Source organism: Pavona decussata, unplaced genomic scaffold (assembly GCF_977016875.1).
Source record: "Pavona decussata unplaced genomic scaffold, jaPavDecu1.1 SCAFFOLD_53, whole genome shotgun sequence".
Taxonomy (NCBI): Eukaryota; Metazoa; Cnidaria; class Anthozoa; order Scleractinia; family Agariciidae; genus Pavona; species Pavona decussata.
This window is the reverse complement of record NW_028145475.1, coordinates 882,807-910,102: the sequence shown is the minus strand read 5'-3', so window position 1 is coordinate 910,102 and position 27,296 is coordinate 882,807. Positions and strand designations below refer to the sequence as shown.

The following is a 27,296-nucleotide window of genomic DNA, read 5'->3' as shown; positions in this document are numbered from 1 at the left end:
ACATTAGGACTTAATGAGAAAAACAATGGCCCTGTACTTGCGTCATAAATTTTACATTTCTTCGCCGTACTTGGCCAAACAGCAACATGAAATGAACAAATTTCAAGGTTTTTTGGAGAACGTGAGCACAAGACGGTAAATTTTTCATTCTCTGTCCCAACATGAACACAGTTCCCACCTATTGCGTTACTGGATACCTCGGCCACATTGCACAAGTTAAACGAATTAGAATAATCACGAAGTAGAACAAGTAATTGGACTTATATTTTCAAGTAGCGTTTTCGTTGGCGTTGCCGTCTTAAAGTCCCTATTGGTTATGGCAGACATAGTGAGAATGTACGATTTAATCGATGTGGGATTGGTGTTTCTATCAGTAAAGCCGAACATGTCTTTAAAAAAACACCTGAGGTCAAAAGAATATTTTAGGACGAAATTTATTGCAATTCAGCCCCCTTTGAGCAAATATCTTCTGCCAATATTCTATTGTATCTGTTCGCACAGATTATAGGATATGGACATTCAGTGTCTACTGTGAAGTGACTGTCGGCTTGGCTAGGCTAAGGTCATTTTTATAAGGCGGGTCTGTTTTGAATGTTGTATTACACAAATAACCTTCAACATGTAGCACGTAGGGTGCTGCACATGGCTCCCAATAATGGGTTTATTTAGTGAATTCTCTAGGAATAAGTTAAAAATCTCTGTTGATGTTTTGAAGATTCTGTTCGTTTGCAATTATCACACCCTCTTCTACAAAAGTTCTAGAATATGAACACACTGTTCCAGATCAGGAGGCCCAAATCAGGACCCCGTTGGATGGCAAACACCCGTATTTTGTGATTGGTCTGTGAGTGGGTACTCCCCCTTTACCATCCCACACCCCCACTGGGAGTTCCTTAATTTATTAACATACTGTAGCTATTAACAGATCAAGAGCTGCCCAAATAATAATGAAATGGAGTTTGCAAGGGAGCAAAAAAAAAAAAAAATTGAGGTTCTAGATAGGCGTTGCGTTGATGGGTCCAAATTGCATTTCGTATAACCCAGAAAAACTGTAAAAATATTATGCTGCTACTCCACTTTTGCTAGTTACGTCCCTGATCTCCCTACCGAGCCGTCTGTTAATCAAAACTGGCAAGAATGAAAACAAGAAAAAAACAGCCGCTGTTGGTTTTGCAAAAAGGTGTTTTCCAGGAAATATGCATACCAACTCCGAGGAAGGTCATTGGAAATTTTACCGTAGAGGGGAGCTCAAAACCCAATGCTTTTTCAAGCAAAGTGTAAAGCTAAATTGGAATTTCTAGAGGCGGGTAAAAACCAAAAATGCTTTACGTGGTATCAAAAGGGTACGGATGTTTCCTTGGAGAATACAATGCTGAAAAACAAGAAGTTAGTATTATACAACAACACTAAAGGTTTCATTAAAAGTGGAAGGATCAGCAACATGCTAATGGTAAGGTTTTACTGAAGTCCTTCCCACTTCTACCAGAAACGGATGGGTTTTTGCTTGCCGGTGAACAAGTGTTAAGTAGTAATTTCTGGCAGTAGATACCAAATCTTGATCAACCACATTTCCTCAAACAAGCCCCAGGGTCGATATTTCAGATGTCGTATTTTCTGAATGTTCAAATTTTTTTGTCCTTATGGTAGTACACGTAAAGTAAATCTTATACTACGAACTGTTTCAAACTTTTCCTTGGTGAGTGGTTAAGGATCATGCCAGTCTTTGACACAACCCTATTTAGCAAGGTGTTTTTCATGAGTACCTGATCCTGACAAACTTGGAGGGCATATAGCATGTGCAAAACTGTTTTCTTGTAGGAATTAAACATCATTTGTCTTGAACATGCGCCATCTTGGATTTCTTGTTTTTTTTTTTAAAAAGCCTCAAAAACCCGTCAGAATTTACTAAAAATTAATCAAAACCAATAAAGAAATGTAAAATGGTGTAACAAAAATGTAGAGGAAAAGAGGGTAAATTTAGAATTCCACACAGAAAGGCTTAAAGAGCCAAATTTCCAAAACCGTGACCGTCGTACTGTTATTGCAGTGAAAACTAAACTGAAATATCACACCAAACTATGGCTAGATAGATTTTCGGAAAAGGCACAAAGTTTGGTGGTGTTTGCTTCAATCTTAAGACCGTTACGGATGTTCAAAATTAGAGCTCTCCTCCCCAAGACTAAATAGGGTTAGTCAAGGAAATGGAACCGAGACTGGTCGTTACTAAACACTGGTCATTAGGGTGTGTATGTTCGCGTTTCAGACTTTTTTGTATCAGCCTGTATTTTTGATACCAAGATCACTTCAACCCATATTTACCATTTAATTTTTTCTTTATTTTACAAAACTATATTATATTTACTGTTACTTGCATGTAGTACAATTTTAATTGAATTAATGTGATAAATGAATTTTACTTTGATGTGGAAGATAATATACTAGGAGCACTAATAGGCCATTTTCATGATGGCGTCATTTGACTACAACTACCAGAGTTCAATTCGTTTTCCTTTTCAAATTCAAATTTTGTAATCCCACTGGAGTGCAAAGAATAATAGCTCTAATTAGCATGAGAAAACAAACAACTGAAGGATTCTGGTAGTTGTAGTCAAATGACGGCATAGTGAAAATGTCCTATTTCCAAATATCGAGATTTTCACATGAGCAGTACATATACACTCAATCTCGTTTTCTCATGAGAAAGAAAGAAAGTCGAGTGAAACTTGACTAGTTCCATGCATGCGCGTTTAGTTTTTAGGATTCTGGGGTAAACCACAAGCCATGACCAAGGAGGGGTACTCGCATCTTAAAGGGATGGTGAAAAAAATTAGTACCCCCAAAACCCCATGAGTGTGAACTTATCCCCCAGTCCCCCTCATCATTCCCTTCCCCCCCCCCCCCCCCCCCCACCGGCCAAAAAAATACAACAACAACAACCCCACTGGGCTACATTTTAACTCCCTTCGCTAAAAAAAGCAAATTGGACCAAAATATCGTTTTTTCTCCCACCCCCCACCCCCCCCCCTCACAACCTTAAAAAAAAAAAAAAAAACCAAGTACCCCTCCTGGGAGTCTTGTGCAGTTCTGTAAATGCTCGAGTTGTGTTAGATGTTTAATAATAAAATAGCCACCCATATTGATTTACTCTAATGGAAGAAAAGTGAACAAACTGAATAAAAAGTGTTTTGGTGTGTCTGTTTACTTAGCTTTCTGTTAGAAATCAAAATGCCTTTGGTCTCCTTTTCAAAGAGATGCCTGGCAGACAGCTGTTCATATGGAAGTGAGACAGTGTAATTTTTTACAAGTAGTTTTGTTGCAAAAGATAACCTTCATCAAGGGAAGATTGATACGGACAACTAAGTTCAATCTATGCCTTGAATGATGTACACCAAATCTCTGACAGCTACTTAAACGGATTCAAGTACTACAAAACAGTGACCACCCACCCCCTCCCCCATCAGGGCCTAAAGACTGGGGTTTATGTGAAATGAATGGTTTTGCACCAGGCAGGCATCACTTTGATAAAGAGGCCTTTAGCCTGTGAATACAGCTGCCTCACAGCAGTTGGCCAGCTGTTGGTCATCAGGAGAGACTGGGAATTTTTTAAAAACTCGATCGGCTGCCCCATAACAGCTTGCATTGTTTTACTCCAGAAATCCTGAAGTAAAAAAATTCCAGTTCCCCAGAGTCTCTCCTGGCAACCAACAGCTGGCCAAAGAGCCTGACGACTCTGGTGCGAGATTGCAGCCACATTGGAGGTACAGAACAATGAAATATATTTGCAATATTTTACAAAGGAAAATGGTTTTTATTGTTTTATGCCTCCAATGTGGCCACCGTGAAAACCTTCCATTGCATACTTTCTAGACAATATCCTTAATACGAAGAGGATTGATGAGGCTGCACACACCGTAAAGAACTTAATATCACAGCTACACACACAAGAAACATCTCACAATTTTCAGTGTCAAACATAAACCCTGAAATTCCCCAATTTCAGTTTCAACCTTGGCATGTATCTGTTGTGGTTCAATCTTAATTTCCCTTTGTTCTTGTGTATGTATGATAATGAGGATAAAGCAAAGGAAAATGAACATTAAACCAGGGATAAAATTGAACCACAACATATCCTCTTGTTTCTCTTAGGGCTGGGATAGCCCACGTCCACACAAATATGGCCGATAGCTTCAGAGCAAGAATTACTATCTCCCTACTGTGCATTTCAGTTTCTTCTTGCTTTACAATCCCTCAAGAAAAGAGGGCTGGCTTGGTAGTCTAAGACTTTCAAAACTGAAAAATGAACATGTGGGAATGACATCTGTAGTGTATGTGATCAGATCGCTCAAAAACCTCATAATGGAAAAACCCATCCAGATATGGGATACTTCTTGTGATATGATGGCTGAAGTTAAGACCAAGTCCAATCCTTTAACCTGAGTTCGGGTGAATTTAATTAGACACACTGATCTGTTGTGACAGCTCCTAAGTGCACAGACTTTTCAACCGAATGTTTCTGATCAGATGGCATATGGTTTTTCAATAACAAAAATCTCAATAATTTATGTTTAGTACATACTAATTTCAACCAATTCAAATTTACTATAATCAGGTTACGAAAAAGGTGGAAAAAAAACGTTTGACTAAATTTTTCACACTTAAACCAATCAGAGGAATTTATGGGCACTACCCATTTGTCAGAACTGACTGACCGCACTGGCCAGTCTGTAAATCAAATGCGTCATTTTGAAGATCAAACTGACTGGTCTGGTAGGGCAGTTCTGGCAAATGGAAAATGCCCAAAGTTTAAATAAAATCATCTTGACACCTTGAAGGAAATTATAACCCGTGTGTGTGGGGAGGTGTGTGTGTGTGTGGGGGGGGGGGGGGGGGGAAGGGTAAGCAGTTGGGGATGTGAACTTCCAGCCTCCCTCTTCCGGTTCCAAGCTACCAACTCTGGGTACTATTTCTGTGGCAAAATATTAAATAAATGGCACTGCAATATTAATATTGCCAAATTTTTCATTTCTCCTGCTTTCAACCCTCTAACAACACAAAGTTAGTGTTGTCCTATCTCCATTCAATTCTTGCTCCCTTTCTCCAACTTCCAACCCTCTTTTTTATCATGTTACTAGTCAGACTAAGTAAGAGTTCCGGTAAGTTAAAATTGCTCTAGTCTGGAAAATTGTTCCTTCAAACAGTTTGGCCATTCACATGTATATGTACATAACCACATAAAATTGTGCATAGAAAAAGGAACAATTCTTTAGAGAGAACATGTAGTTCATTAGCACACAACTGAGTCCATCACATTTAGTAAGCTGATGACGGTGATGGTGGTTGTTTTTCTGAACAACAAGATCTTTTTGGAACTTCCTCTGCTTGTTTCGGCCGTACAAGGGCATTTTTTCCAACTGGAGCTTCTGCTTGTTCTTGGGGGAGTCTGCGAGCTAAGATAAGGATAACATGAATTTGAATTGGGAAAATGCAATTGATGCTACAATAAGAAAATGAAGCAATCATGAACATATGTTTCCAAAATAATTTTACAAAATATAGCCTTGGAACTTGGAAATCCAAAGATGGTGCAAGTCACTGGGCTAAAAGAATTGTTGTATATTACTTACACAACTCTTCAAAGAGCCAGTGGACATTCTTGTTTGTGCGAGCACTTGTCTCAACAAATATTGCTTCTACACTGCTTGCAAACTCCTCTGCTTCTTCCGACGGAACCTGAGAAACAACATTGGAATAAGAACATTTATGTATTATACAGTGATGTATTATTCACAAGCCTACTCAGAAAAAAGAAATCCGAGTGTTTCTAACAGGAGTCAAACCTACATGTATGACCTTCCATGTACTAATTTGGATGCTCCACCATTGAGCTATAAGAAATTCATGGTTCCCTGGCTTAAGACAGAATTCCCTGACTTTTCCTTGACTGTAGCAACCCTGAGTAACCTTCTGATTGGTTGAATACTTAACGGGGAACCAATCTACACAAACAGTATTAATGGGGTTTTGACGGGCTACAATAGCCAGCTTACCTCCCGTTGATCGGCTTTATCACACTTGTTGCCAGCGATAGCAATAAGAATATCAGGTGGGCCAAATCGTGTTAACTCCTTGATCCAAGTCTTTAAAGCGTGAAATGAACTCTGAAAACAAAAGAAAACTATAATGTTATTACTTATCTACAGGTACCTGTAGTGTTTTATAAATAGAGGTTTCATACTATTTATAAGCCAATACGAAGAAACCACAGGTATTAACTACTCTTTCCTGGATGTGCCCATTGATAGACCTGGGCACAGAGACAATGTGGCACAAAGTGACTTGCTCAAGCCACACTTTGGTAGCAGTTGCCTAAGAAGGCAGGAGCTTAGCCCAGTTTCTGTAGCAGGAAGGAACTAGGATGTATTATACTACTCTCCCATCGAGGGGAGAATGAGGTACAACAAAGAGACAATATAGAGCAATGCAAGTTGTCTATGGAACACAGTTTATTCAGTTATTTTATTAAACATGGAAGACAATCAACTTACATCACTTGTTATATCATAAACTAAAATGGCCGCAGCAGCATCTCGATAGTAAAGTGGAGCCAGACTTTTGAACTGAACAAAACAAACAAAAACCATTCTTAGTTTACTGACTTGTATACATGTATGTATAATAATTTTACCAAAGCACAGATTCTCTTTGAAAGCTTAATGATTACATGAACCTACCCTCTCTTGTCCAGCAGTATCCCATATATTGAATTTGAAAGCTTGATCCCCTACAAGCATCATTTTTGTCATAAAAGCAGCTCTGAAATAAGAGGAAGCAACAAGGGAAGATTTAAAATTTGTGACAACTACAAAGGCTAGGAGTTATTAATCATTATACTGTTGACATTTTCAGTAAATTAATCCAGAGTACTGTCATGCATCCCAGTAGTCACACACATCATTGTTTACTCTCCAAAGAGTACCACGTAGCTCCAGTAAGATGGTCATTTTATTGGCAACCACCCAATATGTCAGGTCAGATCATAGGTTTGGACAAAAGGTAAGTTCAAACTTAACCTTTGGGCCAACTGTCTTGGAGTTGAAGACAGTGTTTGTCAGAGAAACACAGGATGATTTCTGTCAATTGGTGAAATAATGTTTGATTATGATGATGCTGGTGGAAGTGGTAGTCATAATCATATGGCAATGGTGGCAATGGTACTGGCCATGATGGAGCCAATGAAGATGACGATGATGGCGATGGTGATTATGTTGATAGAGGTGGTGGCGGTGACAGTAATGATAATGATGGTGATGCAGAGGACGTCAATAATGGTAATGATGATGATAATGATGATGATGATGATGATGATGATGATGATGATGATGATGCTGATGAACAGGAGGAGGAGAAGGGGGGCAGTGAAGACGATGTCATTGTGATTAAGCTTGTCCTCTCTAATCTTCACAAAATACAAATAGCAGAGGCTGGAATCATGGGTTGCTTATCAGTTACACAGAACCATATTCAGTAAGAAAATATCATCATTTCAGGGACAAATTCTGAGATGCTTACCATTTTGCCAAAAAATCCGGAAATTTGAAATACAAATTAAATGCTTCAGATTGTTTTTGGAAATTCCCTTCAGAACTTATGGAGTGCCAGTAGCAGGTACTCCTTGTGCTCTCTTTGGAAATTTTATTCCATTTTGTTCATCCATCCCATAATTTTTAAGTTCAATTAAGAAGAGTCTGACTGAATTGTAAATGATACATGTAAGTGTCATCTTTTCCAGTTTACAAAGTGATTTATTTACCGGTCATCAAAGGCATTATTTTCTGCACATGGTGTTAGTACCCGAGAGTTCATGCATAATGAATTGCACTGTCACCTCACTATACAAGAAGCAAAATATTCATTTCAAAATGTATAGATCTGCTGTCATTGAAAAGTAAAAATGATACAAAGTGGAGGGCCTCACAATTTCTGAAACTTTTCAAATGAAATGGCATGTCCACTCGTGACCAGTTATTTTGATTTTCAAACCGGAAGCGTGCTGCAGCGCACTTACATGTAAGTCTGATCATGTGTTCCTTGAAATGAAGTAGCTATATAATTACAGAACCTATTCTGAATGTCACTGTATGTGTATAATTTTGTAGTTTTGCTTGAACATCGAGAATGTGATGCCACGATATATGAACAATCAATATTTTGATAAACAGGAAAACTTAAGTCTCATTGTTCTTACCCTATGGTGGGCGGCGATGAGGCATTAAATGAATCGGAGACAAACCGATGAACCAAGCACGACTTGCCAACACCCGCATCCTTCGGAAATAGATAAAATACTGACGCATCAGTTCAAAAGATCAATCACTTTTGTGAATATGTAGAAAAGTTAGGCAAAAGCACTAAATAGAAGGCCACGGTAATTTGCAGTTTCAGCTCTACTATATTGTTCTTACCCCAAGAAGACAGAGCTTTATTTCTCTTATGCTGCCTCCTGGAGTATTGTACGCTCGATGCATCTTCCGTCTCGATCCCTATCCACTCTTCCTCTTTGTCAACAAGTGCTCATTTTCACATTTTCAAAGATGATAAGGCCAAGGTACATTTCTAAAACTTGCAAATTTTATGTAAAGAAGGTTCTCCTCGTGGAGACTGGGAAGGACTGTAAACGCTGGTGCATTGTGGGATTTATGCAGGATTTCAATATGGCGGCAAAAAGGGACAGGGTGAGAAAATCAAAACAAAAGCGTTTTTTTGATATAAATATCCTTCGTCGTTTAACTGTTAAACTGTGTTTTGATGAATTTTCGCAGCAAACGTCTCTTAACTGGAAGCCGGTCCAGAGAAAGCCGTTGTAAGTAATTTAGTATTCATTTGACTCCGTCACTAAGCAAAAATCTTGCTAGGAGTTTGTAAACATAAAGTTATCCACGGAGAAGAATCTTTTTAGTATGGATTTAATTAATTAATATAGTTTCTTGTTTATTTTTGCTCATGTAAAAGTGACAACAGCCGTGTGATCCGCTTCAAGTGTTCACTACAGAATACCATTTTGGATGTTCTCCGCTCAAAGGGCTGGACAGAAATTCGAGAGTAAGTTTGCAATGTTTTTGTCAGTAGAAGATTAAATTTTTCAATGCAATGCCATTAACAGAGAATCTGAATTTCTTTTTTGATTGTCATTTTTTGAAGTTGTGACTGTCACAGTCACATGAGCAGTAACACATTACCATGGGAACAGATATCAATTTAAAATTCTGAATGTGATGAGTCCTTTGATCCCTTTCAATTTTGAATACAAGTAAACCTCTTCATTACACCTCTTCACAGGTGGATAGGGAAGGGGCATTTTTCTTCCAGTTGATGCATTTTTTTGTCCACTGTAAGTGCCTTGTCATTATGTGAATCACATAAATCTGGATTGAGCAATCCATTGGATTGGATAGGGAATTGATTACACACACTCAGAATTAAGAAAATTTTCTCATGAAGAAACAAGTCAAATTTACATGGGTAATTTAGCCCCCAGTGTTATCTCTATGAGTATAATAAATGTATTGAAGACCCTGAAGAGAACATGCAAGCCCTCCAATCTGGGGTCTCAGGCAAGGGTGCGAGCAGCAAGTGAAGGAACCATGAGAGGGTTGGGTTGGAAGCCCAGCCCCAATCCTCTCGCAGTTTACTTCGCTCTCTGCTCGCACCCCAAATATGTCTTACAAGTGTGATACCCCAGTTGCAGGGCTGTCAACCTCCAACGTCTTCAATTATTATGGAGAATATGACTTCCCAACCAGAAGCAACAAATCACCTTACAGGGGCGTGGCATCAAGGCTACATTCATCCCTTCGGTGGGGGGGAGGGGGGGAATAAGTCTATAAATCACTAAAAGAAGCAACGGGGAACATTTCACATATTATTATTGGCAAGTCAACCAAGCGACAAATAGCAAACTTAGGCAATTATCCATGAGATTACAGACATAAATATGGAGACCATGAGAAGATAAGGTTAAAAATCTGGAGACCGGGAGATCATGTTCAAAATCTGGAGTCTCCCAGATTATCCGGGAGAGTTGACAGCCCTGCAGTTGGAGAGCTTGCTTGCTGGCTATGAAGGCAGCATCCCCAGAGACCCACAGACATAAAGGGGGCAACAAAAATAATAGGAGGGACAAAATTCAGCAAAGAAAAGTCATAGGGCTTTCAAAAGAAGTGATTAATTAAGTACCATTGCAATCAGTGAGAATTAAATACTGTTTATTTTTATGATTGAAAGGGAAGGTGAGTGGGATTTTTACTGGTGCGATGTGGGATGGATGAGAGAATACTTTGACCATACATACATGGAGGAACATGTCAAGATCTGCCATTTTAGGAACCACTATGAGGTACAAATATTTGCTGTTTGTGTAGTGGTTTACCAAGCCACCTAACAAGATTTAGTGTTTTTAAACTGAGAGAAGCATTTTCATAACCCTGTATGGGAAAAGGAATCAACCATAATAACAAATAATTTATTTTATTTACTGATTGAAGTAGACCTTGATCTCACTTACTCAGTTTAGTGGTGCTGTAACGTCCAAATAATGTGTTATGACACCCAGTTGACCTGCAAAGACTTTTCTTAATGAGGGAATATCTGAGTTTGCTTGAAAGGGTTGTTCTGGTATGAATACCGTATTTCCTCAAATAAGCGCTATATTCTAATAAGCACCCTCGTCCATTTTCATGTATAATGTTGTAGATTTTTTCCATATGAAGATTTAAGAAAAAATAATAAGCAAATAAGAGTCCCTCTTCTTGGCCAAAATTTTAAATAAGCACCTGGGTGCTTATTCTAGGAAATACAGTTAGCTGTATTTCTAATTTAAGTTTTTGTTTTCTTTGGTTAATTTCTTAATTTGTTTACTCTAGTTGACTCGAAAGAATCTCATGGCAAAGAATCTAAAGAGGCTTAAGAAACAACTGGAAAGAGAGTATGGAAAACTTGAAGCTGCAAAGTATCCTTGAGTAGTGCAAAAAATGTGATGTTATGTGTTAAGCCTTGCGAAGAAATGATAGACTGAGGTATTTTGCAGGCAGTGACACAGGCATCCTCAGAATGTCATAGGGTTGACTCCAGGTGGGAGAACTCAAATTTTCTTTTTCCTAGTATGTCTGTGTATCTGACTGAAAAATACCTTAATCCCTAAGTTTTACCTGATTATTCCATCTCAAGATACGGTCAAATGCTTTAAACAGATTATTATATTTATTTACTGGTCTGTTTGTATGGCAATGCCTTAATTTATTGTTTTTGAGTGTTTGTGAAAGGAAAAATTAATTTCTAAGGTAGACTAACTATTACTTGTCTTAAAAATCAACCCCTAAGTATTTGCACAATTACAGAACCATGAATTTAACTTTCTAAATTTATAATAATAATTATTTATTGATACTGGGACCTTATATTGAGAAAACATTCCTGTCTTTTTTTTTTTATATCAAACTTGTGGACCCACCACTAGTCCACTTGGTGGTAATTTAGAGCCCAACTTCTTTTAAATAAGGTTACAACTTCCCCAGGGGGGGGGGGGGGGGCAGAGGTACTAGGTTATGCTTGTGATAGGGAGTGGCGAAGACCTTTAGTGGGCCTGAAATTGGCAAATGAGGACTTGTTTGGGTTATAAATTTCCACACAGACTTTTTTTCTGGTGAGAAAGATGTTGGCAGTAACTATTTTAAAGATTTTATATGGGGAAGAATGACCTTTTTTGGGTAATCTTTTGGGTGGCTACACTTTCTTTGGATCCAGTTTTATCCTCATGAGTACACTAATGCTCATTGACATAAGGCCCCTAAATCGTTACAGTCTTAGTAATAGAGCTCTTTTACAGGGTGGGGTAGTTAATCCCAAACCCCAGCCTGGAGGGCCCGGAACTGTCTTTGCCTGGTATCTTTCCCAAAACCTGTCTGGCTTGGCTGGACCTGCCAGGAGCTTGAGTCCCCATCAGCATGGCTCTTGGGATCATAGCAACACACAAGCTTCTACACCATAGCATGGTAACAGCCCAGGACTAATAGAAGTAACAACTTGGCCACATTCACACCTCTCTATGACTATATACCTGAGTGTCCCCTTCGTCAGCATTTTGACAGTTTATACTCACATTTTAGTGAGTTCAAAAGCGAACGATGAGAATGACCTGAGACACTGTCAGTGGTACTATTAAGAAAAGCTTGGACCATTTCATATTTTGTTGAGTGGCTCTCTGTATTTCCTTAACTTGTCTTTAGGTGTGACTTCTTTCCAACCACGTTTGAACTTCCAGTAAGTTCCAGATAAATAAACTTCTTTCTCAAAGCTCATATTAAAAAGACTGTTAGCCATACCAAATCCTTTTAGTAGACATCTATTTAAGGAAACAGAGCAAAGATTAATTATTTTTCTGTCAGTTCCTTGAATAACCTGTTTGTGCTGATTTTGAATGATTTCGTTGACTGTGACCCCTCGTCATACTCACCTCCCCTGGTGAGGGATAAGGCCACATCTATCTCCTGCCATCTCTGTTGATCTTTTGTTACCTTCCCAGCCTTGCCACTCTCCACTAAGCCCATTTGTCAGTATAGATTGCACAGTTCTCTGCCATGTTAACAGTCATGTCCCTTTAAAATTAATATCCAAGGCACATGGGAGATATTTCTTTCCTGATGTTAAAAAGTTTGCTAGGATTGGCATTAATGTCAATGTGTGCCATATGCATGATGGAATAAATGTGATAGTCAATACTTTAAACCTGGTGAATACATGAGAATGATGTGTTATTCAGTAAGTGACACAGGCATACTCAGAAAAAAATCAGAGTGCTCCTATCAGGAGTCGAACTGAAGACCAATTACAGGATGTTTGTCCCATGAACCTAGTTTAATGGCCTTAGCTCTCATGAATCTCCTGTAGCTCAATGGTAGAGCATCCAAACTAATGGCCTTAGCTCCCACGAATCTCCTGTAGCTCAATTGTAGAGCATCCAAACTAGAAATCGAAAGGTCTTAGGTTCGGCTCCTGATAGGAACACTCAGATTTTTTTCCCAGTATGCCTGTGTCACTTACTGAATAACACGTCATTCTCATGTATTCACCAGGCTTAACATATTCTATCACATTTATTCCAAGATTAATTTACTTGTGATGAACATGTCTTTCTCTTATTATTTATTAATTAATAATTTTCTCTGGCTCTCACTGCCTGCTCCAGATGGAGTACCACATTTTTGTTGAAGAATTCAAAAGGAACCCTGGTACAACATGGATTATGAAGCCTGTGAGTTTTAACACTTTTGATAATGCAGCTATCAGTATTAAGCCTAAGAGGCACAGACACTGGAATTATACATTTCCAGGAAAGCCAGATTCAAATTCACAACCCCTGGACAACAGGAAATTTCCTTCAGGGTAAATGCCAAATTTCCTATCCTGAGGTGACAGCCAGGGCTCCATATCATAGAGGTTAGGGTAGCTAGGGTAGGGAAAGGATAGGGAACATGGATGGTGCAGTGGTGAGAGCACTCGCCTCCCACCAGTGTGGCCCAGACTTGGCGTCATGTGGGTTGAGTTTATTTGTTGTTGGTTCTCAGCCTTGCCCTGAGAAGTTTTTCTACAGGTTCTCTGGTTTGCCCCTCTCCTCAAAAACCAACATTTCCAAATTCCAATTTGATCTGTATTATTGTCCCTATGTTATTGATATTAATTAAAACTACCCTGAGACTTAAAATCATCTTTCTGTGAGTACCAGTGCACATTTTATAAATTTCTTTTGTTTTCAAAATTTTTGAGTTGTACTGTTTCCTTTGTTTTACTTACACATCATTGATGCTCTGGTTCTCACAGAATTGAGGGTATTTTCCTGTTTTGTAAATAGCCTTATTTTGCTGTTAAATGTGCAGTTACAATTTTTTGACAATAATAATTGTTATGATAATCATTGTCTAATATTGTTTGAGAAATCTTGGTTTCATTCACTGGAACCAGAATATTTGTTTCTGTGTGAGCTAGTAGTCTTGTCATTCTCAGTATAGCAACGGCTTTGATTTTTTGTTGGCAGTGGGTCAGCTTTTTATATCTCACCATTGGGGAAATGAACTAAGCAGATTACTTGTGAGGTGGTGGGTAGGGAGCATGCCAAACAAAGGCATTTCTTTTTTAATTACATGTCAACTTTGTGTCAAAAATTACCCTCTCTTTTTCATCCCATTTGATTTTATGTGAAAATGTGATCAAGGATTATCAGCAGCATTGGAGAAACCATGCAAGTTGAGGATAATGATTGACTGTGCAGTTCTAGAAAAAATCCATACCCACCCCATGGAGGGTCATTAGAAATTTCTTTGAGGAGGGGGGGGGGGGGTTCTTAAATGCCAGAATTTTAGATACAAAGTATGAGGCTAAACTGGAATTTTTGGTGGGAGAGTTGGGGGGGGGGGGGGGGGAGGAAAGCAAAAAAACCTTCTATAGGAGGAGTATGGATATTTTCTGGAGCTGCACCTTGTGTGTAATGACTATTAGTATAAAGTGCACCAAGACAGTTTTCATTAACTAGTAAATGAGTAAGTGAGGTTAATTTTGCAGGTAGGCAAGTCTCAAGGAAAGGGGATTTTCCTGTTCAGAAAGCTAAAAGACATCATGGATTGGAGAAAGGTTATTATAATATAATTATTAAAGACAGAGTAATCAAATAATATTAACACAGCCACCATCAAATCTTGACAGGATAATCCTGCCACAAGTAGGCTCCCATAGGATGACTTTGTTAGCAGGGAGCTCTTGATTGCGATGGCAGTGACCTGCAAGGGAGAGGTATCTAGCTGCTAGTGCCAGTTAACTTTAGTTAGTATTTTGTAGTAAAGGTTGCCATGGAAATGATGAATTTAAGGTTTTATATTGTAATATATTATTGACAGTTAATTATGGCAATAAGAATTTTCATAATTATGGTCAAATTTTAGTTTTTATAAATTAAACTAAATAAATCAGACATTGAGTAGCAAATGAATATAATATTATGCTTGTTTCTTTCATCTTTCTTTGGTTAAGCATCACCCAATTGAAGGCTTTTTTGACTGGCCCATGGCCAATACTATAATAATAATTATTATATAGCACATGTGAATTAATAATTATTTTAAAAAGATGTATGTCCCTCTTTGTAATTGTTAGGAAGATCCCTATCGTGCTGCCATGTCAGATGACAGAGTAAGTAGCTAGCAATTTGTCTTGTAAAATGTGTCATGATTTGTATTTTCAATGACCCACTTTTATAAAAGCTCAAGGCAGGGCTGGGTATATGTTGTGGTTTAATTTTTTTTGGTTTACAATCTGAGACAAAGGGAAACTGGTGTGAAGATTTTTAAACCAAAACAATTTTGAACCACAACACATGCATGTAGTGAGACACCTTGTGATATCTTTTTGTATGACGTAATATTATGCATGTTTATGACAGTTTTCAGGGTACATATCTTTCATGGTTAGGGAGGAATGAATAGTTGTGTTTGTTGTTTGCCTCTTGCATCCTTTGTACATAATTTGACCCAGATCTAACATGAGTTTGGTGGGGCAGAGGTTGGGATGGAGAGACATTATGGGTCCATAGCAGAAGGAATTGTTTATGTTTTAGAGGGTTTGTGGAAGGGGCAGATTTGTAGGAAATGCTGGTAAGGGGCAGCAAAAGAAAATAAACATGGTCTGTGAATCTTTTGCTAACTTTGTTGTCAGAGGGATGACAAAGAAGCACCAGAGGCTTATGTGGTACAGCGCTATGTGGAAAATCCCTACTTAATAGGAGGTACGCATCTCTTTTAGTTTCCTTAAGGCCCATTTAAATGGCAACTTTTGTTCAACAAAAGTTGAACAGATGTTGGGCAAATGTTAAACGGATTGCTCAAACAGCTTCAACGCCATTCAACATTTTCAAGAGCAAAGGAAATGTTGAATCAATGTGGAATGAAAATTCTAACCAATCAATTTTTTTTGCACTTTCAACACACTTTCCCATCATTTAGTTCAACAAAGTGTTGAAAACGTATATTGCAGCAAACATTTTGTTGAAACCTTTTAAACGGGCCTTTACTCTCTTTGAGTTTTATTCTCTTGTACTCCTTGGGTATTCTTGCTTGACGTGTTTACTCCATAATCTGAGACTTAATATTGGGAACAAAGGAAGAAACAAATAAATTGTTCAACTCTAAATATACAGTCGACTCCTGATATCTCAAACCTTCAAGGGCAATTGAAAAAGGTTCGAGTTATCGGGAGTTCGAGTTATCGAGGGTAAAATTATATAAAAAAATGACCTGAAATGAAAGAAAAATGGGTTCGAGTTAGCACGAGGTTTGAGTAAGTGAGGGTTCAAGTTGTTGGGAGTCGACTGTATGTCTCCTCAGGAAGCAGAAAAAGATCGAACAATAAATCAAGGTTTAAGTTCTAATAAAGGATTTTATCATCAAACTTTAGATGACTTCATGGCAGATGATTGGCAAGAAAGAAAGTTTACTTACTTTCATATTTTAGTCAGCTTTTGCCAGGAGAAAATTTTGTTAACAACTTGTCTTTGAAAGTTTCTTTGAGGCACTTTTAGCAAAGTTTGTTGGATAACGAAAATGCCATCCAGACATGTAAAACAATTTGTTTAAGTAAAGGTCTTCTGCTAAGCTATAATTATGTGTGAGTAAATCTGAAAATAAAGTAATTACTAAGTTAAAAGTATCTCTTAAAAAATCTCTCTTTTGGTGTTTTCTCCAATGTAGGTAGAAAGTTTGATTTAAGAGTGTATGTCCTTGTAACCACAGTAAGTATTGTCACTGTTTTGGTTTTTAAAATTAATATCAGATGCAATAATTTATGGTAAATATTGCAGAAAAATTCTTAACTAACCTGTTAAGCATACCAGTAATTGCCCTTAGTGTACTGCCTATATAGAGGGTCGTACAGGGGTATCTTCGTGATGCGTGATTAGCTGATTTTATTTCCCGTGAAACGTGAATGTAATAAATTATTCTTCGTAATCCGTGACCTGAAGGTTTTGCGTGACCCGTGAAGAGCTTGAAAACGAAATTTTCATTTCTGTGATCCGTGATTTGCTATTTTTTCTGTTTGTGAACCATGCAAGAGACCCCCCTGCACGACCCTCTATATAAGCTAGCGTTGTATCAGGAGTACATGGGCTTTGAGCTTGATATGAAAATTGCACCAAGAACCATGAGTTTGAGATCAAGGTCATTTTGATCTCAAGTGATTGTAAGCAGTGACCTACCTAACCCTTTCTAAAAGGTAACTGTTGTGCCTATTGCCTAATATATACCTACTGAATAATAAAATCAGAACTTTATTATCTAGTTATTTAAACCTGATTCACAATTCATGCAATCTCAAATTCAACTTGAGTTCACATAAACTCATAACTCATAAATTCCCTTCCCCCATTGAAAATGGGTATCAATATTTAAGCTTCAGGGTCCAGTTATTCAAAGCCTGATTAAGCTAATCTCAGATTAACATGAACTTTGATGCAAGTTTAATTAAAATCAATAAAGATTCTCCCAAAAGACTTTTGTCCCTCAGTTTTGCCTTAGACTTTTCTTAACCTTTAGGTTGAAATTAGCCTCTTAAACCTTTTACAATGAGTAAGATGAAAACCTTGATTAACTTTTAGTTGTGGATTAGCGTTCATCGTCTTTCGAACAACCGGGCCCAGTTAATGAGTATCCATTTTGGGGTCAGGTCTGTAAAATGAGTGAAGAGTGAAAATTACACATTTTGCATTGAAAGTGTGTCAGGGTTTCAATTAGTCAGCTACACATCTCCATCAGAACTTTTGCAGAGTACCTCCAACAAAGTAATTGCCCTCCATATTACAAGAACAGACTTATGTTGTTCATGTTCATTGATTTGCTGGCAATTTACTCCTCAGTATGTCCCAATGTGCGTCTGGCTTTATAGAGAAGGCTTTGCAAGATTTTCAAATACAAGATTTTCCTTGGATTCAATAGATGATACATGTATCCTGCCCTACTGATTGTTGACCTTGCTTTTTCCTATAAAATGTTTTACCGCTCTTTAGCTAATTTTTGATATATTTTTTTATGTCTAATGGTATCTGATTCTAGTTGTTTGTACAACCACCTTTAGTGGAACTACTTGAGACAAGGTTAACACTTAAGGACTGAAAAAAATTGTAAAAAAGGCCTTTGCTAGAATATCTGTAAGTTGTTGGTTAGGTTTATATTAGTCAATATTCTAGATAAGGAAAACCATAGATGTAACAATCAATACATACCCTCTGGTACTTACGCCCTTTGGTTCATGACTTGTTTACTTTCATTAACACTTATTTTTTCTGGGTAGGGGAGTTGACACACATCTGGTGTCATTCTATCAGAGACCAAATTATATCACAATGTCCAATAAATTAACGTAAATTGGAAATCCATGAGTAACAGCTAGCCCAGACTTTTGAACCACGACATAAAACCCCACCAACCAACTGACCAGTCATTCAGTCTGGGGTTAACTTAGGGGTTAGATTCTAAAGAAACTGTGGTGCTGTGTCGATGGAGAGTAGAAACAAATGTTTGGTTTATCAACAGAGTTGATAACTTAAGGTAAATTGGCCATCGTAAAGAGATTCAGTCAATCAGTCAGTCAGTCACAAAACGTTGGAATGCAAAGGACTACACAACACACAAATAAACTGTTCTAAATACTTTCTGTTGCCGAATACACTAATTAAATGTAATACAATGGCCCAAAGTAAATTGCCCTTTGCTGTAGTGTCATCCCTTCCATCAGTTTGGTTTATTCAGTCAGTCAGTCAGTCAGTCAGTCAGTCAGTCAGTTGATCAGCCAGTTAGTCAACCAATCATTTAATCCTTGACGTTTGAACACCGCAGATGTGCATCTCACTAATGTTGCTATTCAGAAAACAGCTCCTGATTATGATGCTGAAAAGGTATGTTAAGTTGAGAACAACCCAAAACCCAAGCAAAGTGTTTTGTATTTTTAATAAATCTTTGGTCCAAAATGACATCGGTATGTTTGAGAAATGCATGCCAGCTCTGAAAAAGGGTACCAGAAAATTGCATGTTTTGGTCTGAAATAATGTCAGAGTTTGGAAAACCAAGCCACACACCCCAACAAAAATTACGAGGAGTACCCCCCATGGGGTTACAACTGAATGCAATAAAGCTTATTATTAAAAACTGTATAAATGCAATTTGAGCGATTTGATTGGCTTAGTGGCCATGGTATATGAGCCATTAATTACCATGCCCGAGAAATAGCCACCATTAAATCCTCTTCTGGTTGTTCTTGCAAAGTGAAATCAGCAAAACCTAGCAATATTTCTTGATTGCTTTTAATGAAACAATCATTATTCCACTCCACTTGTTGGAGATGAGATGATTATAACCAACTTGGTGCTACATGCCTTGTTGGCTATCTATCATCTCATATCCAATGTGCGCTCGTGGAATAATTATTGTTTATTACATGAATGACTTCACATTTACCATCTTTGTCTTTGTAATCAATTTATCCTTAAATATATGTAAAGCAACTTTACAAGTGTGACTTGACAATAATTGATTTTTTCAACTTAAAATATTCCAGGGTTGCAAGTGGTCTTTACAACAGCTAAGGAGGTATCTTGTTGCAAAACATGGCATAGAGAAGGTAAAAATAACCATTTAATAATAACTGACTTTTTATTTACATTATGTTTTCTTCTCTGAGTCATTATGAAATGTTCCATGTTCCTATTGTAAGGTAGTGATTCCTAAGGCCTGGTTCACACTAGCGACAGAAGCCGATTTGGAATGGCAGTCAGAATCAGAAGAATCTTCTGACCTACCGGTAGTATGAATCAATACAATGAAAGCAGAAACAGAAGCCTTGGAGTTGCTTTTGTTCAAAATGGCGGAAGGCCGCCATGTTTTCTGTTCTAAATCTCACGTAAAGGAATTGGGAATGAGCTATGTGATTGGTTGATTCTTATGCTTGTGCTTCCTACTGAGTCAGTACTCTGATCAACCAGTTCACACTTGATCGCCAGTGATGGAATCAGAAGGAAAAGGAACATTCTGATCCTTGCGATTCTGATTCTGTCTCCATTTTTTTTATTCACACCGGAAAGGAAGATACCTTACACTTCCAATGCGGACTCCACTTCCAATTCTGTTGTCAGTGTGAACCAGCCCTAAGATCTTAAAGTTTGTGATGTTGTTTCCCAGGTTGAGACTTTGATGAGAGACATGGATAACATCTACATCAAGAGTATACAAGCTGTACAAAAGATTATGATAAATGATAAACACTGCTTTGAATTGTATCCTTTACAGGGCTGTTATTAGAAGTGAGATGCCAGAAGTTCCCTTCTGGCATTCACTTGGAAAAGATAACTGCTGCGCAGGCTAGATTGGATCCTTTCATTCCAAGGATTGCCCGGATTTGAAATCAAAGCAATCTCCAATGTGTACTTCCACTGTCATATTGAAAATCAAGAATCCCTAGCGCAAAGTAATCCTTTACCTTAACAGTTTTTCGTTTGATTATTCTGAAGAATTTTCTCTGCAGACTAGAAAGCTAGAACTATATTAGACTGTAAGAAACTAGTTTGGCTCTGCATGGTCTTCAAAATGGAACTACATGTAAGAAGTAGGTAAAGGGGTTAGTTTCTAGTAAGAGAAACTGTGGTGCTACATCGGTGGGGTAATGGAAAGAGATATTTGGTCATCAACTAAGTTGATAAGGTAATCTGGCCACTGTTAAGAGATTCCAAGAGCTGATATTTTGAGCGTTAGCCCTTTTTTCCTTGGATTCTCTCTGACGAAGGGTTAACTCTTGAAACATCAGCTCTTGAATGTCATTAGCATGGCCAAACTACCTCTAGTTGTCAACTCAAGATCATTGTTGACACTGAGCTGTAACATAATGCTGCACTGATCCTAAATATCTGAAGATGTTACACTTACACATCTCACATCTAAGAAAATTCAATGCAATTCACTTAACATGATGAAGATATGGTTATGATATTCTTCTTGACTCCAAGCTTAAACCGTAAGTTCATCTCCCTATAGTCTATCATTCTATAATTACTGACTGTATAAACCACATAAATGCAGGCAGGTGCCTCCACACAAGCCTGCAATCATGCTTGCAAATGAGCCTTTAGTTCTGCCTTTGAATATACTTGTAAATTCTTGCAATTGTGCTGGTAATTATGCTTACAAGTTCATGCCACCATGCTTTCAAGAGAGGTGCACGTTTGTGGATAAGCCTGCAGATGTACTGCAAATGTGCTTCACGTGACCTCCAGATATACAAGAGTTGTACAACAGAGATGCATAATAATGATAAATTTATTGCCTTAGTTTATAATATTTATTATAAGCCCCTCCCCTCCCGAAATGTGAGACCTCCAAACCTCAGATGCTAAATTGATTCCAATACGTCCTCCTGAATATAAGGCTATAGACTGTGAGGGTTTAGCCTGCATGTAGGCATCTCCTATTTTCTTTGTTGCACTCGGAAAAGTGCAACAAAGGAAAAAGGGGACGTCTGCATGCAGGCTATTAGGGTTTAGTTTAGTTGCTGTTTCACCTGTTAACGTAGTATTTCAGGCTGTTGTAATTGGTAAACCCAACCAATTTTGAAATGCAAAATTCTCTCCACTAATGAGCGCTACCAACAACAAGCCCCTGTTGAAAAGAAAAAGCCTTCTAAACAACCTGCTGAAGGAATGTAATCCCAGGTCCTATATTTGGAATTTTTTTAAAGTGTACTGGAGACGTAAATTTGCTGCAGTTGTACTGTCAGTGTTAGTCTGTTTTCCTCAGTTGCCCACTGGTTTTTGAATAAAACTGAGAAATACTGGCTTGCCATTATTCCCGGCAGATTTTCAGTTGTGCCGCAGATTTACTGGAATATTTGATTCATACACTTATGCTGCATTTTGGTTTCTCACAGGTGGTTGATCGAGGTGAATGCTTCACCATCACTGACAGCCAGTAGTCAATCAGATTATGAGCTGAAGTGTCGTCTGCTAGAGGACATGTTGCACATTATAGATATGGAAAACAGGTATTTTATTTTTGGCACCTGTTTCAAAACAATATGTAGTGTTTATGTAGTGTACGATTCATTTCACCAAGTAATCTCTCGCCAGGGCATTAACCAATTATTCACATCTTCAAGGTTTAGTTAGGTAATGTGGAAACGATTATGTATTAATAATCGTTAAAGCACCTTTTAAGGTTACTGTATACCTTCATTGGTCTCTCGCGTCCAATTAAAAATTCTTGGTATAGTTTGATAGCCAACTCTATAAGCTTTAATTTTATATAAGGGTTCAGGTATCTACAGTTTCAACCGGATGCGCTACATTGCTTGGACGCGAGACACCTTTAAAGGTATACGGTAACCTTAACATGAAAACAAAGTACTAAATAAACCCTCCAGGGCCCAGTTGTTCAAAGCCCGATCATAAGCTAATCCTGGGTTAACTTGAACTTTGATTCAAGTTTAATTAAATGATTTTTGGCCCTCAGTTTTGACTTACACTTTTCTTTACCTTTAGCTTGCAATTAGGCTTTAAAACCACTTTTAAAAAGCGAGATGAAAACCTCGATTAACTTTTAATCGTAGATTAGCGTTAATCGGCTTTCGAACAACCCGGCCCAGTAGTTTACAGCACCGGAGAGAATGTTTTGTTTGCATTAGTACTTCATGTTTGGAGTTCAGAAAGTGCCTGCAAAGTAATGATTTGAGACTTTCACTGTAAAATGTTAACGGAAATGTTGTTTTAGTTTTGTCATTCACCAAATCTCACCTAATTACTTCCATTGTGTATTTTCAGATTAACTGGGCGTGAGAAGCGTGTTGGAGGTTTTGACTTAATGTGGAATGATGGACCAGTGTATATGGATGACACCAGTGGTGCAGACTGTATCCCAAATCCTTCTTATCCAACAAATACATTCTTAGGTAGGCGAGGCTTTAAAGTCTGATCAGTTTACACTGATATAGTTTCTGGGCCTAGATTTTGATTTTGGTTAAATTCCATCCATCATCTCTTTCTAACCGGTACGTACGAAACGTTAAGTCTATAACTGGTGCGTGCTCTAGACAAATCATGCAGTCTACCATCCACTGCATGACAATTAAACGTGATTCAGCTTCCAGCGGTATTACCCAAAACTGCGAACAGTTACAAAGGGTTTGCTCTGAGGATTACTTTCATCGCATTCGACGCTACATCCATGACCTCAATTCTAGATATTATATACGCCTCAAAACTGTCAAGGATAGGAAAATGGCTTCTTTAAGGGACGCAAAGCGCCAAGAAGAACGTGATAATAATCCTACCGACTCTAACAGACGTGCTGGCGGTAGTGGCAACAATCCTTCCGACGCCGATGGTCGCCTCAGCAAACTCGTTGTTACTATACCACGTGACATGCCGCTGACTGATGCTGAGAAATCGGTTCTCAGTAAAGGACTGAGTTTCGTCCCTGTTAAGAAATGCATTGACGAATATGAGGCCAAGGCCGACTGAGAAAATCTCTATCGCCGCATTCCTTTGAAGGCCCATTTTCACAGGAACGATGACAGCGACTCTCAGCCAACTTCTGACATCAACGACCCTTTCGCTAAGTTTAACCCCAAGGATTCTACTTGGACTCCTCCAGATGGCAAATTTTCAGCTGTGGATCATTACATTGATCGTTGCCGCCGTGCCGTAAATGCTGTTAATTTTAAGGCAAGATCACAGCAAAATAACTTATCACCCACTGAGAGAGCAGCATTACTTCAACTATCAGCACGCAGTGACATTGTCATCAAACCAGCTGATAAAGGTGGTGCTGTTGTCGTCTGGTCGCGCCCTTTGTACATCGCTGAGGCCAACCGTCAACTGTCCGATGAGAGATTTTATGAGCGTATTGATCACGATCCCATCAAAGAGAATCAGCTCACGGTTAAATCGGCGGTCAACGCTATGATCGCTGCTAACGAACTTCCACCATCGGCTAAGAATTTAATTGTGCCTACACCAAAAACCTCCAAATTCTATCTGCTTCCAAAGATTCATAAAACAGGCAACCCTGGGAGACCAATTGTTTCTGCGTGCAGCTGTCCAACTGAGAACATTGCCGCGTACTTAGATCGGATCATGTGTCCCATCGTCCGCAACCTCAACACCTACATAAAGGATACCAACCACGCGCTCAATATCTTAAATGATTTCCGCTTTGATGACAACATCACCGGCGAACGCTTCCTATACAGCATGGACATCAAATCTCTGTATACCGTAATCCCGAACAACAGCGGGCTTGAAGCTTTAGCCTACTTCCTTGACAAGCGTTCCGTTCTTGAGCCACCTACTTCTACCCTAACCCGTCTTGCAGAACTTGTGCTGACCCTCAATGCCTTCACTTTCAATGGCGATTTTTACAAGCAAATAGGAGGAGTCGCCATGGGCAGCAAGATGGGCCCTAACTATGCGTGCCTCTTCGTGGGATATATTGAGGAACAAATCGCTAGCCAATACACTGGTTTTGTACCTCAACTCCACAAGCGGTACATCGATGACCTCCTCGGGGTTGCATGCTGTAGTCGCTTGGAACTTGAGAATTACATCAGCTTTGTATCAAACTTTCATCCCGCTCTTCAATTTACGCACACAACTTCTGACACTGAACTCTCTTTCCTGGACATGACTTTACGCATTACCAATGATCACATCAGTACTTCCGTACACTACAAGGTCACTGACACACACAGCTACCTTCATCATCAATCTTCACATCCTCGGCACTGCAAAGAAGGTCTCCCCCGCAGTCAACTTTTACGACTTCGGCGTCTGTGTTCTGACGACTCTGATTTTCTGGAGAGGGGCAAGGAGATGATCACTTTTTCCGTTCAAAGAGGGTATTGTGCCGCCTCTCTACAGCGTGATCTTGACACGATCCAGCGGGTCAACCGTACTGAGGTCATCCACCATCAAGACTCCGCAAGTAGAGAGCCAAGCAGAATTCCCTTGGTTCTTACCTACCACCCTTTAAACGAAAGAATCAAGAGAATCCTGCTGCGCAATTTCAGCATTTTATCTGGCGACCCTGAAACTAGTGAAATATTTCCTCAGCCGCCGCTGGTTGCCTATCGCCGTGATCGTAACATCCGCGACATTTTAGTGCATACAACCGCTAACAGGCAACCTGATCCTCATGTGGGAACATCTCCATGCACGCACGCCCGCTGCCGTACCTGTGACCATATTTCTCCTGACACCACGCTGCAGGGTCCCAAAAGCTCGTTTGTCATCAAAGAAGCTTTCAACTGTCAAACAACCTGCTTAGTGTATGGTATCTCTTGCCGCCGTTGCCCTGCTCTTTACATCGGCGAAACTGGCCGCACGCTAGGGCAACGCTTCGGTGAACACCTACGCAGCATTGAGAAGAACCTGCCGGGCTTCCCCGTCGCAGAGCATTTTAATACAAATGGCCACACTATCCAGGACGCAAAAGTCCGTGGAATTATGCTCTGTGACGGAAACAAGCAACGAAAGCGTCAGGAGATGCGCCTTATTTTCAGACTAGGCACCAGTCAGCCGCGCGGAATGAACTCCGACTTCCGATATCTTCAGGTCGTCACGCGCACATAGCGCGCGCACCTTACAACTTTAAATTTGACTTCATAGCGCAAGCCAGCTTCTTAACGTAAATCTTTTTCCACTGATGAAGGGCTAAGCCCGAAACGTCTGGAATAATTTCTACATATTGGCACTGAACACTCGTCTTCGAGAACTATATTTTACCTTTCCCTAGATTTTGATTGTAGTTGTTTATAACTGTTAAGTACCTTTTGGCAGATGGCTTGCCTATTGGTTGAGTGGGCACAAAAAGGTTCTGCTCAAATAAATAAACGAAAAACCCTGTGTAGTCATTCCGAAGTCTGAAGACCCCCTTCAATGTGACCGCCTGTTTATGGCCCAGTGGTGGCTGTATTAACAGGCTTCCATTGTACTCGCAATATTATTTGGGATGAATTGTTGAGCAATTGAAGAGCCGTAAGCATAACCAACCCAAATGACTTTTCAGATTGCCTTTTGTTGTTTTACCTCAGATTCACTGGAGCTTTTGCATGTGGCCTTGAATTCCTTTGTGAAGGAAATGTTGCTCCAATGTGGTTGCACTTCGTTTTGTAATAAAAACGTTATTCTTGCTATAATCATAGGTTTTTATTGCAAACGAAGCGCAAAGCAACTGTTAAAACACTGTAGCAATGTTTCTTGAAGGGGTTCAAGGCCATATGCAAAAACTCTGATGAATCTGAGCTAAAACAATAAGACACAACCTGAAAAGTAATTTGTGTCAATTATGCTCTCAGCCCGTCAATTAAGCTGATATCATCACAGACTTAGTTTGTGTGGGAAATGAACCTTCTATTGCCTTCCAAGGAAAGAAAAACATCCTTGCATGAGTTAACCCATGCTCCTCTTTAAAAGAAAATCTTTGTCTTCTCACAGGTTGTGACAATAGTGATCGTGACAAGCAGTTGAAGCAGGTCTTCAAGAATGCCCAGACAGTAAAGAAAACATAAAGACTGATGGAAAACAAAGAGAATCGTGCATGCCTCAGTTATTAACTCAGCTTACACTCCTGTAGAAATTTTCAATCGCTCAGCATCAGTGAAAATATGAAGGTGTTGTCATGAAGTTTCCTGGATGATTTCTTTTTCCTCCCTCCACGATATACAATGTTTCACTACATGTCATGGTTTTCATTTATTTATGAAGTAGAAGGGTTCTTAGTGGAAAATAGATAGGCACCCCTCATCAACTTGCTTTTTTGTAAAGACTGGCGTAGGATCTTTTTAAAGGTAGGCACCGTTGAAACGTGCAGTTAACACAGGGGCCAGTACCCAGGGAAAACCCCTGCTTACTAATAATACATATGCGTGTTGCTGGTTATCATCATGGCCACCACCACCATAATTCGTTTTTTTATATGTATTTATTTATTTTTTTGACAGAGCCTGGGAAACGGTTTTTCATCATTACAGGCTTATCCTATTTCTTTACCCTCATGTACATAGCAGCTATTGCAGGGCACATTTGTTGTAAATAATAGGCAGGCAGACAATTGAAGGGCTCGAAGCAAAATCAAGCTTTAGTGCTTTTTAGATCACTTCCAGGTTTTTGCATGTGGCCTTTAATTCCTTCAGGAAATGTTTTCCCAATGTTTTATGTTGCTGAG

General features: G+C 39.0%; 3 protein-coding genes across 3 annotated transcripts; 2 read left to right on the top strand and 1 right to left on the bottom strand.

Annotated features, from left to right (window-relative positions):
• Nucleotides 1–1,878: 1,878 nt before the first annotated feature.
• On the bottom strand, nucleotides 1,879–8,649 carry LOC146480329 (ras-related protein Rab-22A-like). Its single transcript, XM_085109484.1, has 7 exons — nucleotides 8,463–8,649; nucleotides 8,246–8,325; nucleotides 6,732–6,813; nucleotides 6,546–6,617; nucleotides 6,048–6,158; nucleotides 5,625–5,730; nucleotides 1,879–5,447 (listed from the first exon to the last, which is right to left on the bottom strand). Exons 1-7 carry the CDS (start codon nucleotides 8,523–8,525, stop codon nucleotides 5,311–5,313), a joined length of 651 nt encoding a protein of 216 aa, XP_084965610.1. The 5' UTR covers nucleotides 8,526–8,649; the 3' UTR covers nucleotides 1,879–5,310.
• On the top strand, nucleotides 8,628–26,717 carry LOC146480327 (putative tubulin polyglutamylase TTLL9). Its single transcript, XM_085109478.1, has 19 exons — nucleotides 8,628–8,732; nucleotides 8,820–8,860; nucleotides 9,010–9,099; nucleotides 10,282–10,393; nucleotides 10,920–11,005; nucleotides 12,282–12,315; nucleotides 13,241–13,306; nucleotides 14,611–14,679; nucleotides 15,199–15,234; nucleotides 15,757–15,826; nucleotides 16,788–16,828; nucleotides 17,951–18,038; nucleotides 18,930–18,988; nucleotides 19,648–19,710; nucleotides 20,268–20,362; nucleotides 21,058–21,096; nucleotides 22,006–22,119; nucleotides 22,895–23,022; nucleotides 26,567–26,717. Exons 1-19 carry the CDS (start codon nucleotides 8,697–8,699, stop codon nucleotides 26,638–26,640), a joined length of 1,341 nt encoding a protein of 446 aa, XP_084965604.1. The 5' UTR covers nucleotides 8,628–8,696; the 3' UTR covers nucleotides 26,641–26,717.
• Nucleotides 23,633–25,857, top strand: LOC146480328 (uncharacterized). The gene has a single exon (XM_085109477.1). It carries the CDS (start codon nucleotides 24,035–24,037, stop codon nucleotides 25,700–25,702), a length of 1,668 nt encoding a protein of 555 aa, XP_084965603.1. The 5' UTR covers nucleotides 23,633–24,034; the 3' UTR covers nucleotides 25,703–25,857.
• Nucleotides 26,718–27,296: the final 579 nt, after the last annotated feature.

Coding starts and splice junctions, on each gene's coding strand:
- LOC146480328 (XM_085109477.1), top strand. CDS start 24,035: ATGATCGCTGCTAACGAACTTCCACCATCGGCTAAGAATTTAATTGTG.
- LOC146480329 (XM_085109484.1), bottom strand. CDS start 8,525: ATGCATCGAGCGTACAATACTCCAGGAGGCAGCATAAGAGAAATAAAG. Junction 6,814..8,245: donor TCATCGCCGCCCACCATAGG/GTAAGAACAATG, acceptor CTCTTATTTCAG/AGCTGCTTTTATGACAAAAA. Junction 6,618..6,731: donor ATACTGCTGGACAAGAGAGG/GTAGGTTCATGT, acceptor TGTTTTGTTCAG/TTCAAAAGTCTGGCTCCACT.
- LOC146480327 (XM_085109478.1), top strand. CDS start 8,697: ATGCAGGATTTCAATATGGCGGCAAAAAGGGACAGG. Junction 18,039..18,929: donor GGATTCAATAGATGATACAT/GTATCCTGCCCT, acceptor TGAACACCGCAG/ATGTGCATCTCACTAATGTT. Junction 23,023..26,566: donor TCCAACAAATACATTCTTAG/GTAGGCGAGGCT, acceptor GTCTTCTCACAG/GTTGTGACAATAGTGATCGT.